Consider the following 13,168-nt stretch of genomic DNA (forward strand, 5'->3'; position numbering starts at 1 on the left):
ATAATTATAGCTAAAGAGGTATACATAAAAAAATGACGAATAATTTGTAAAAAAAAAGTGAAAAATCGACCAACGAATCAAATGCACACTTGATTCGGATTCGGACTCGGCGACTTCAAATTACTTGAAAACGACCCAAAACCCAGTGTTCGCGAAACGGAAATACAAATAAATCACATCAAAATCAATTGTAACTTCTGTTAAGCTACCTTGACTTCAAATTCATCCCATATTAGGTAAAGTAAACATACGCAAACATCACACTTACCCAACTGTGATATCGAAAATATTGCTACCGACGGACGACGAAACAGCCATATCACCGCATCCTTTTTTCGCCACAATAACGCTAGTGATCAAATCCGGCACTGATGTTCCTGCAGCTAAAAATGTCAATCCCATAACCTACAAACGAGCGCATATTGTAAGTACACAAATTAATACACAAAACCGACGGCAATCACGATTCACTACGCGATTCGATTCATCGCATATACTCATTACTCACTTCAGGAGGCACGTACAACGTAAGTCCCACGATATTAGCCCACCAAACCATTAAATACGAGAACGCAGCTATCCATCCGATGCTTCCGATAAACGTAAACACGAAATATTTCCTTCCTGAAATCATTAGAAATTACATTCGCGAATATTAATCTCGTTTTGTTTTCTTATATGTACCTATGTAACTATGTATGTAACTGCGTACTATGTACAGCACACGCATACATTGTATTGGTTAATAGTATAAGGTATAGACTATACGAGCTACTGAAACATTGCAAAATGTACCACGGAGGAAAATTGAAATTGATGGAGTTTTCACATCGTTTCTTCGAAGTATTGTGTTATGTACAAACAATTACCCGAATATACCATGAGGTATGAGGGTGAGGGAGAAGAAATATTACGAAGATGACGACTCAAAAACGTTCAATTTTGCCAAACTTGAGATAAGTGCTGTTTTTGGTACTTTTCATAGTGCAAAACCGTCCCACAGGCTTCTCATCCAACTGTAGCAGGCTACCGAACATCGCAATGAATTCCTCGACCCCGAAACCCCCCCCCCCGGGAACCCATTCCCGACTCATTTGCTAGAATTTGATTCTAGAAAAATTAACATTTTCATCAAATACTTGAAATTTCAGTATTCTGTGAATTCAAACCCAGTTTGCACGAGAAAAAAGAGGTTTCATGAGCTGCGGTTTGCGGCATTGAATTCGCCGTCCCAAAAAACCCACAGGTACATCATTTTCAAATTCCAAATCGCAAACTCGCGCGGACTCTTCATTTCTGCACACTGCAAGGTAAAGACCTTCAAATTTGCAATTTTTGATGGGGCCGCGCGACTTGCGACTTTTCCCGCAGGAAGCAACGGTTTTGGACTAATTTTGGGTCGCTGATTTCGAATATGACCTTCATTTTCTCGGGCGATGTCCATAAATGCTGTTTTTGGTACTTTTCATGGTACAAAACCGCCCCACAGGCTTCTCATCAAACTGTAGCAGGCTACCGATCATCGCAATGAATTCCTCGACCCTGAAAACCCCCCTGGAAACCATTCTTGTCCTTGAAAAAATCACATTTTTGTCGAAAACTTGAAATTTCATCTTTCTGGCGAATTCAAACACAGTTTGCAGGAGAACAAAGCGGTTTCATGAGCTGCGGTTTGCGGCATTGAATTCGCCGTCCCAAAAAACCCCCGTGCCCAAATTTTCAGCTCGTTTGGGCGACATTTCCTCCAGTGGTTTTTTGGCCCCTTCTGCCCACCCCCTAGTGGGCAATGGTGGAATCAACAAGTATGGAGAAAAGTGAGCTACTGGTCCACAACAAAGACGATTTTGGACTAATTTTGGGTCGCTGATTTCGAATATGACGTTCATTTTGTCGGGCGATGTCCATAAATGCTGTTTTTGGTACTTTTCATGGTACAAAACCACCCCACAGGCTTCCCATCAAACTGTAGCAGGCTATCGATCATCGCAATGAATTCCTCGACCCTGAAAACCCCCCTGGAAACCATTCTTGTCCTTGAAAAAAATCACATTTTTGTCGAAAACTTGAAATTTCATCTTTCTGGCAAATTCAAACACAGTTTCCGCCAGAACGGTAAGGTTTCATGAGCTGCGGTTTGCGGCATTGAATTCGCCGCCCCTAAATACTCCCTCGGACACTAGTCTCGAATTCGGATTGGCATCTCTCAAGCACCCTCCCATTTACATTTGTTACAAACAGTGAGACCTTATTTTGGAGGGGTGCATGTAAGTGTGACTTTGCACGCGAGAAGCAACGGTTTTGGACCAATTTTGGGTCGCTGATTTCGAATATGACGTTCATTTTCTCGGGCGATGTCTATAAATGCTGTTTTTGGAACTTTTCGTGGTACAAAACCGCCCCACAGGCTTCCCATCAAACTGTAGCAGGCTACCGATCATCGCAATGAATTCCTCGAACCTGAAAACCCCCCTGGAAACCATTCTTGTCCTTGAAAAAATCACATTTTTGTCGAAAACTTGAAATTTCATCTTTCTGGCGAATTCAAACACAGTTTGCAGGAGAACAAAGCGGTTTCATGAGCTGCGATTTGCGGCATTGAATTCGCCGTCCCAAAAAACCACCCGGGAACCCATTCACCTATCATCAACTCAAATTTGTTTCCTGAAAAATTCACATTTCTGCCAAAAACATCAGATTTTGAATTCTATCACAGTTTCCGCCAGAACGGTAAGGTTTCATGAGCTGCGGTTTGCGGCATTGAATTCGCCGCCCCTAAATACTCCCTCGGACACTAGTCTCGAATTCGGATTGGCATCTCTCAAGCACCCTCCCATTTACATTTGTTACAAACAGTGAGACCTTATTTTGGAGGGGTGCATGTAAGTGTGACTTTGCACGCGAGAAGCAACGGTTTTGGACCAATTTTGGGTCGCTGATTTCGAATATGACGTTCATTTTCTCGGGCGATGTCCATAAATGCTGTTTTTGGTACTTTTCATGGTACAAAACCGCCCCACAGGCTTCTCATCAAACTGTAGCAGGCTACCGATCATCGCAATGAATTCCTCGACCCTGAAAACCCTCCTGGAAACCATTCTTGTCCTTGAAAAATTCACGTTTTTGCCAAAAACTCTGAATGTCGTCTTTCCAGCGAATTCAAACCCAGTTTCCAGGAGAACAAAGCGGTTTCATGAGCTGATGTTTGCGGCATTGAATTCGCCGTCCCAAAAAACCCCCAGATACATCATTTTCATATTCCAATTCGCAAACTCGCGCGGACCCTTCATTTCTGCACACTGCAAGGTAAAGACCTTCCAATTTGCAATTTTTGATGGGGCCGCGCGACTTGCGACTTTGCACACAGGAAGCAACGGTTTTGGACTAATTTTGGGTCGCTGATTTCGAATATGACCTTCATTTTCTTGGGAGATGCGCATAAGTGGCATTTTTGGCACTTTTCATTGCGCAAAACCGCCGCACAGGCTTCCAATCGAACTGTAGCAGGCTACCGATCATCGCAATGAATTCCTCGACCCTGAAAACCCCCCTGGAAACCATTCTTGTCCTTGAAAAATTCACATTTTTGCCAAAAACACCGAATTTCAGTCTCATGAGTGCATTCCAACACCGTTTCGGAATGATGGAGTGAGTTTTGCGGGAAACCAATGCCGGCAATGAATTCAGCTACTTGAAAAACCCCCGGAACCAAATTCTCAGCTCGTTTGGGCGACATTTTCTCCAGTGGTTTTCTGGCCCTCTTCTGCTTACCACTAGTGGGCAGTGGTGGAATCAACAAAATTGGTGTACTGTGAGCGACTGGTCCGCAACAAAGACGATTTGGGACTGATTTTGGGTCACTGAGACCATTGTATGACGTTCATTTTCATGACCGACGCGCGTAAGTGGCGTTTTGACAGAATTTCATTGTGCAAAGCCGCCCCACAGGCTTCCAATCAAATTCTAGCAAGCTACCGACTGTTGCAATGAATTCCTCGATCATGAAAACCCTCCTGGAACCCATTCCCGGCTGATTTGTCCAAATTCGATTCGCAAAAAACTCTAATTTTTGCCCATAGCTCCGAATTTTATCTTTTGAGTAAATTCGAACGCAGTTTTCACGAGAACAAAGAGGGTTTCATGATCTGCGGTTTTCGGCATTGAATTCCCCGTTTCAATAAACCCCTAGAAGCACTATTTTTAAATTCTGATTTGCTGCGACATTGAATTTCGCGTTTTCAAAGTTCTGTTTTATTCTGTTAATCATTTTTTTAATTTCACTGTTACCGTGTAGGAGGTTCAAATTATACGGTTATTTTTTACGCAAAAATTAATTAAAATTGTGTACCAATCTATGTAATATGAGATACATTTTGACCCTGAGAAGACAATTTCTAATATTAACGTTGGCAATAAAAATTAAATAAACATATAGATATTGTCAAAATGAAATTTCCAGAATATATAACAAAAACCCTACGAAAGAAATTGCCGAGTTGAAAATTAATTTCGTCGTAATTAATTTGAATTTTTAAATTAATTCACTCTCAAAATGACGTCAGCGCTACCTGTTCTTTTGGGAGGAGCCTTCTCTCACCTGCGGAGATGATGTTTTCTCGCGATATTTTAGTACAAATAACTTATTTTGTTCAAAAATATATCTATTTTTCTATTCGAATCGGGGAATAGGTAATCAAATTACAGCTTGGCTGAGGTATATATGTACTTTGAATAGGAGCGGGGAAAATAAAACGAATCAAAAAACTAACCCATAGTCATAAACAACACACATTCGTTTACTCACCTCTCTTACTCCTCGGATCTGGTAACGTCAGCCATAATGGAAATATAATCGGGAACGTGAACACGTACAATATTCGTCTCTTCGTCGACCCTGGCCAACTGATATCAAGCGGTTCGTCGCTACTTTCTTCTTCTTCTCCATCTTTGGTAACCTATAAGAGGCGAAAAAACAAGAAAAAATATAAAAGAATGCTTCGTGCCAGCCATAATATCGATGCGTAACGCTGATAAGACGTGATAATACAGTAACTACACCGAGCTAGCATCGAAACGTCTTCCAACCACCACGTATAGATAATTTTCTTCCGCCTTATCAATTCTGGTAAATCGTGCGAATTTCAACTTACACCATCCCGAGCACCGCACACACCTCAAGGTCGACATTAAAGCCCCTCTATCAGCAGCCAGAGAAATCACACAGCCTATTATAAAGCTCCCAAGGTGCCAAGAATTTTCTCTAATATTTTGGCACGTTTACACGAACCGAAGCTGCCAAACTCCCATTCCCATACTCTCTCACACAGACCTATCTATATTATGTAGACACATAATAGGTACCCCATTTATTACCCATCCTAGCTAAGGATTCGGTGCATGGTAGTTCACAGTTCGAGTAATTACAACGAATATTCGTACGAATAATTTCTTCGCACATATTCTCCCTCTTCCTCTTACTGCTGTCGTCCCAGTATTGTACGAGTATTTTGTTCCCTTAAGAGTATATTACTATACCGATATCGTTACGAGCGAATTTTACGATCGAGTTTTATTTACGCGCGAGAACGTTTCGCTCGCTGCAAAAAAATAAATAAATGAAATAAAATCCACCGAGAGCGAGCAATTCGTAGCATTTAATTTTCGAGTCGTAAACTGCAACGAGTTACCATTAAAAGTACCTCTCCTCTTTCTCTTCTCGTTTTATTCCACAATACTTTAGAAGAGTATCCCGAATGTTGAATTAATAATATAACGCATAATACTCGACTCTCTGTATAATCGACAATCGTTAATGCTTCGCAATTCGCCGTATAACGTCACAATCAGATCGTGTTAAATAAATTGCATACTCAGTTTGCCGTAAATACGAATAACGATAAAAGATCCGATGAGCTGAGCGGCGTTCGAGTAGGCAACTGCATCGACATTCCACTTCGAATAATGCCTAATTTAAGAACGCAGCAGGCAAAATTACCAGTATCGACTCGATGATGTCTAATGAATTGCATAATCAGTTTGCCGTAAATACGATCGCTTCGAGAATGTTTTCAAAATTCCTGAGAAATCGAAAATCGTTCTGAAGGTTCTAGAATGGCCAGGGAATGAAGACAAAATAAACCACAGCTCTGTTTTTTCGGCTACTCAAACTCATTTCCAAATCATCTGGAAAATTTAAAAATGCTGGAAAAACCGAAAATCGCTCTGAAGGCTCAGTAATGACCTGAATTTGTAAAAAAAAAAAGGCCACAATTCGATTTTAGGCTACCCTAATTAATTTCCACATCATCTGGAGAAATTTAAAACTCGCAGAAAAATCAAAAAAAGTGCTGGAGGCTCCAGAATACCCGAAAATGGTGACAAATCAAGCCACAACTCGGTTTTTGGCTACTCAAACTAATTTTCACACCATCTGAGGAAATTTAAAAATTTTGAAAAAATAGAAAATCGTACTAGAGGCTTTAGGGTGGTTTTGAAAAAATCGAAAATCGTGCTGGAGGCTCCAGAATGGCTGAAACTTGTGAAAAATCAAGCCACAACTCGATTTTTGTCTATCCAAATTAAAGTTCCATATCGTCTGAAGAAATTTAAAAATTTTTGGAAAAATGGAGAATCGTGCTGGAGATTTCAGAATGACCAGAAATGGTAAATTCGTTACGAGAGAGCTGGTAGGCCTATTAGTTTCAGAACCAGGTACGTAATAATTCCTATCATGTTTACTCAGGGTGTGTATACTGAAGTCCAAAAATCCAAATTCGTGCTTTTTTCGTACTTCCAAAATAAAATTCGTACCCCATAATTACCCCCCCCCCCACACACACAAAAAAAATCAAGTCCTCAAGGTGTCCCCGGATTTTAAAAATATTGTAAATAGGAGATTTTTTTTTGGATATTCTCTCCACGAAGATACATAAGATTTCAAGATTCGTCCCTTCTCTTCTCCCCCCTCTCGGCCCATTTCATCATTTCTCTCTATATTAAAAATCATTTAAAAAAACGAGAAAATCGTCAAAAAAATGCACAAAACCTCTAACAAGGGCCTTGAGGTGAAAATTTTTTCAAAACTCTTACATTGAAGAATGCAAAAGTATGTGAGAATTTTCCATTGATGCGGGTTATTTTCAGAAACAATTCTGACTACAAGTCAAAAATTTTCCCAAGAACTTTTACTGGCCTCAATTTTTTTATTTTCAATATTTTCAAATTTTAAGGGCTCAATACCAGTGAACTGAAATAACTTCGAGATGGTTGAGTGTATTTTTTGACATGGGGACTATTCAGAAAATAACTTATGCTGAAATTGGAGGGAGGGGCTTCCGACACTATTTTATTTTTTAAACTCTGGAGGGGGAATTTTTCGATATTCTTCAACATTGGGGGCATTATACGTACAAGGAGACTAACATCATTTTTGGAGGACCAAGAGATTGTTTTTCTTGAAAATTAGAAAAAAAACTCTGCGTAGAATTCAAAAAATTTATACAGATATCAATATTTCATTGTTGCTGTATTTTTTTACGACTTGTTGTGGGGGGGGGGGGTTATAAGAGAACCAACATCTTTTTGGAGACCGGGAGAAGGTTTTTCTTGAAAAAGTGCTGTAGAACAATTTCAATCGTATTAGGAATATGAGAGTCCTGTGACCAAAGGGAAATGGAACGAAATGTGAAAGGGGCGAATTCACCAAAAAATTGTAAAATTGCAGCCTTTAATTCACTCGATTTTGTACAAAACCAGAAAATATTTACATAAAGTAAGTAACCAAAAAGAATGATGTTGACTACACTGGTGTCCATCAAGAGTGGAAAGGAGGGGGCCTCCGAATTTTCCAAAATAGAAAGCAGTTTGTTTAATTCGATAATACTTTCGATAAAAAATCCGTCAAACGTAACTTATTTAAAGAATAAGATTTTGAAAAAAAAAGAAAAAAAACTCTGGAATGAGAAAAGACCCCAAAATTTAGAAAATCAACGTTTTAGACATTTTTGCTTTTTTCATCGTCGCATTGATTTATTTTAACGAAAAAAAAAAAAAAAATCAGAAACCAAATCTCAGATCAAAGTCTGTAATGAAGGGAGGGTGAGAGAGGAGGGGATTTATCTGGCCCAAATTTTTCGAATACAATGAAAACTCATTTGACTAAAGACCTATGTGTATCTCGGCCAAAAAAACAGAATTAAACAACTTCAACGATATAGCTCTTTGGAGTAGTGTGAGATTCTTGAAGTGAAGAGAAAATTTTTCAAACGTTTGACCGTGGTATCTGGAGCATTTCTATGGAAAAAATTATAAATCTCGAACGGATTGGTAAACTTTTTATCAGGTTTCTTGAATCGCGCCTCCAAGAAGAACTTCGACATAGCGCATTGACGATTTCTAGGCAGTTGTCAAATTATATGTTTACTGTTCGGCGTCTTGTCAAGGACTGATGAAGAGAAAAGGGTTCAAACGATTGGACTTTTTTTTTCAACCAAATTTTCAGGAAGCTCTCCATTCGCCCCCCTCCCTCCCATACACAGAAAAAAATGAACAAAGTCAAATTTTTCACAGGAAAATTTAAAAAAAATTGAAATGAGAAGAAAATTTGCATAAAAGTAAGTATTTTTAATTTCGATCAAAATTATTGAAAAAAATACAAACAAACACATTAGGTACTGAATTTTTCCATTTTTTCAGTCACTCTGACTAAATTGACTACTTTTTCACTATTTTTACTACTTTCACTACCTGTTAGATACCCTGTGTTTGTGCTCCCACACTCTGAAGCTGCTGGATTCTATTAAAACTAGACAGCTAAGCAAAGCTTAGCTGCAAAGTGTGCGTAGCTAGCTGCCTTTTCTACAGCTGTAACCGTTATTACATCTAGGTAGTGCATAAGTGAATCAACCATGTCACAGTAATGAGAATTTTTGAAACTCTCATTGCTTCAAAATACATTAACAATTGTTTTTCAGTGTTTTCATATTTTCCAAATTACAATAGGTATTTCAGAATAATTTATAAGGGTAATTCTCAGAAAAAGGGTCGATTTTGATATGCATAATTTTGAAAAACGAAAATCATTTTTTTGGAAAATTTCAAGTGGGAATCATTTGTATATGTGTCCCAGATCCCTTTTCTAGTGTTGGCTTCAATTCAATCCCCCCCACTGTGGACCCCGGCCCCCCTAAAACGGCGATAATTAGAATTCGACCCTCATCGATGTGTAATATGTCGATTGACATGTTTTCAAGGTCGTAGAATTCGAATCTGGAGTTATTTTTTTTGTAGAGGTGGAGGGTGAGGCGTGGGGAGGGGGAAAATGTCAAATTTTGCTTATATTATAGTGTAATATGTCGATTTATGTTTTTCAGGCCGCAGAGTTCGAATCTGGACTTATTTTTTTGGTAGGGGTAGAGGTGAAGTGTGGGGAGGGAGAAAATGTAAAATTTTGCTTGTATTATCGTGTAATATGCCGACTAGCGCGATAAAAGTACAGCTGTCTGAAATTTGGCCAAGTCGAAGGACAAATGGGCGCTGGACAAGCCGAAGGACAATCTCAACGTTTTTTCGTTTCTAGCCTTACCTACTGGACATTATTCGATTTTTAACACGTAATAAATGTGTACTTATCATGTAGAATAACTTCCCGTGCTCAATTATTGGTTTTGGCGGGTTCATTGGCGTAAATGAAAACACCAAGCCGAAGGACACAGATTTTGCGAAATATCAAAACTTCACAGATAAGTACGATCAGAACGAGCTGTAATGTAGTTTTTAAAAAGAACGGTGCGGGGTAACATTTCTATGAGAACAGTGAACCAGTGCAGCCACTCACCAGAAAAAAATGTTGGATTGGGAAGCTACCAAAAATAATTGAAAATTGCTCGAAAATTTGCGCAAAAAGTGTGTGACAGTTTTCAAATGTGAATTGTGAGCTTCCTATAGACTTATTGCAATTGCAATTTGCACAATAAGAGACCTTCATGTTCTATGATAATGAGAATGTGTCAATTTTTCCAAAAAAAAATGAAGTTCATGACACTTTATAACATTCATTTTCAAAAACATGATGTGTCACAGCCAAGTCGAAGGACATTTGGGGTATAAAATCAAATGTACACCAATGAAAGGAGGGTCTAAAAACCTCAATACCATGTGTGAAATGTGTGCGGGGTCATTCTTGAATGGACCAAAAAAAAAAAAAAAAAATTCATGCTAAAACCGTTGAGAAATTTGCCATGTACACGAATTTTACCTTTTTCTGAGAATTACCCATAAGCTTGTATTGCTTCTAAATTAAGAAATTTCTAGTTGTTTTTCATAGTTTGCATTGTTTTAAAATTTACAAAATTTCAAATCAATTTCCCGAATTTCCCATTGCTACAATTTCATAAAGTTTTCAATAAATTTTCAGAATTTTGCATTGCTGAGCTGAGTTAGGAAATTTGCAATCAATTTTTAAAATTCACATTGCCTCTAAACAGTCAAATTTTGAATAATTTTTCAGAATTTTTATTGTCTTTAAATTAAAAAATTTCAAATTCAATTTTCAAGTTCATATTGTCCACAAATTGTAAAACATTTACTCAATTTTTGGAATTTACATTGCCTCCAATTTTTCAGAATTCTCATCTTCCTCATAAATATTACAATACTTATTTCATATAATGTTCAAGTTCACATTATCTGCAACTTACAGAACTTTTGTGGTGGTTTGGGACGTCTTTACTTTGAGGGAGACCTCCGCAAGACCAGCGTGCATATAATAAGCCCAGGGAACCTAAACTTGCCCGATATCCTTGCGAAAGATATCAAATTGCAGTGATGTTGAGACACCTCATAAATGATCATAAGACCGCTAAATGTTCGCAATATTTTATTCACTTCTCTGGTATAACACACGCGAAGATTTATAATAAAATACACTACACATTATTAAATAAAATACACTTGTAGTATCGACTACAAGCGGAAGCTCTGAACTTGCTACCTTACGCTAGCACCAGTGAAAATATACCTAACGAGCTTTCAAAGCTCGAAGCTCGGAGTGGCGCATCTCGAACTAGTTCGATAGAGTGCACTACTCGTAAGCAGTGCTGCCACTCCGACAGGACCACAACTTCCCTCTAGGTGGAAGCTGCGGGCGCATCCCCTACCGGTACATATGCCCCGCTTCCATTGAACAGCGTGGACATCGGAGATGCTGGATCATTGAAGCCAAAACTTGGCCAATCGGACAACGGACGGTAGGGCCCCTCTGCCCCGCTTCTATGAACCCGCAGCTTCCAAGATGTTGAATAGCTAGGTTCTTCGGCATCCATCCATGACTTCCAACAAGTCGAATTTCCAATTTTGAAACATCTCTGCTGCTTTTTTCACGGCACTAGCGACTTAATTTTACCTTAGATGCAAACAATTTGTCATATAAGTACTAAAACAGGTTACATCTTAGTCGCTAAAATGCTACAAAATTCACAAACACAAAATATTTACATAAAAAGCAGAGAAATGAGCGCAAATTTTAAAAATAATCCACGTTAAGGTGCGTGTCAACTGGTTCGACACAAAGCCAATATGCGCAACTGCCTGTTTACCAACACGAGGTCAATGAACTCTTCTTCTGGAGTAATTAGCAGGTACTTTTTTAATTAATTACGCGTTCCATATCGTATTTGTAGATGTTAGCCTAACGATGATACTCTTCTTTTCCAGCAGCAACTTTCCCGGATTCTATCGGCGTCGAAATAAATCCACTGGAACCGGACGGAGATGACTGTTTTTGACTCAGCTCAGCACTAAGGTAAGTTATAACTTCTCTGCTAAATTTTCCAAAATTCTCGTATGTTGAATGTTGCTAAGCTCTGTTTATCTCCGTTCCAGATATTTCAACGATATTTTCTCAGTCACAGGCACGGACAGCGATTCTTCACCAGCCACAGCAGCTATCTCAGCTTGGTGAGTTTTTGTTTTCTTTTTTTCCTTGATCAAGTACCATTTGTGTACCTTGTCGCTACGGAAGTTCACCACGTGACTCGTTTTTTTTTTTTTTTTTTCTTTAGGTGATCCTCGAGCCGATGTTGTGTTTATTCGGCGAATTCGCCATCTTGTCAACAATAACACATAGGGAGCTGTCTTTCTTCTTTTTCTTGCTTCGAAGGAGTTTGAAACGATGCCGCCATCGTGGAAATTGGATCCACTTGCCTGACTGAGTGAGTTGGCTTTCATCATTTCGGGATGCAGATGAGTTGTTTCTATTTTTCTTCACGTTAATCTTCTCATCATTTCTGTTACAGGCGAATCGCTGTCACATCTAGAAACACTAGGCGAGTCGCTTTTCTTTTTCTTATGTCACAGCTTCCGTCCGGGATGACTGAACTCTCACCTTCAGCATCCATATTGAACAGAGATGCCGGAACCATACTGCAGTGTCTGGAAAACTGCCAGGATTGCAGGTACGTTGAATTTACGATTAGTTTTTCATTTTTCTCGTACATATTAATGGAATTTTTTAACATCTCTTTTATCAGCGAACTGACATTACGAAAACTGGAAGTTTTTCCTGGGGCTGGAACTGGAATCCTTTTTCTCATCTCTGCTGAAGTAAGTACCTCGTTTTTTCATCTCTACTTTCGCGTACCAAGTGATCTTGTTGGCTTTTTATCGTGTCGCGTTCGTTTTCTCTCGTGTTGTGCTGCGTTGATTCCGCGTTATCGTCACGGACATCTAGTCGCTCGATGCTATCCCCACACACAGCTGGGAACATTTGGCTATCTCCACTGACAGCTGGGAACATTTGTCTATGTACACTGACAGCTGGCCGGTTGCAAATTTTTCAAGTTCGAAAGTTGCGTTTTCTCTCATTTTTCCGCAACTGAGCACTTTCTCGCGCCTCTCTCGACCTCTTATCGAACCTGAATTTTCTGAACTTCTCTATTTTTGAAAAAAAATTTCTCGTTCAAAATTCCTTAACGCACACTCACGCGAATTTTTCAATTTCTCTTGGAAAAAAAAATTTACACATATTTACAACTACGGTCCTTATAACTAGGTCAACTAACCAAAAATAAATTAGTCACAAATTGTACAATGCTTTATGAAGCTATATTTTAACCAAATAAACAAAAACAAAAACTTACACAGAGGCAAAAGCTTACGAAAAAAAAAAAAATAA

At 38.9% G+C, this 13,168-nt stretch overlaps 1 protein-coding gene across 1 annotated transcript in view; it reads right to left on the reverse strand.

The window, feature by feature from the left end:
* The window catches only part of Nckx30C, a 199,682-nt gene that overhangs the window by 7,711 nt on the left and 178,803 nt on the right, over positions 1–13,168 (reverse strand). Inside the window, exons 5-7 of the mRNA XM_065369079.1 lie at positions 4,802–4,952; positions 509–624; positions 269–405 (exon numbers count right to left, since the gene is read on the reverse strand). Of these exons, the coding sequence (XP_065225151.1) occupies positions 269–405; positions 509–624; positions 4,802–4,952 (404 nt within the window). The remainder of the gene's footprint in view (positions 1–268; positions 406–508; positions 625–4,801; positions 4,953–13,168) is intronic.

The sequence above is a fragment of the Planococcus citri genome, chromosome 5, assembly GCF_950023065.1.
Source record: "Planococcus citri chromosome 5, ihPlaCitr1.1, whole genome shotgun sequence".
Taxonomy (NCBI): domain Eukaryota; kingdom Metazoa; phylum Arthropoda; class Insecta; order Hemiptera; family Pseudococcidae; genus Planococcus; species Planococcus citri.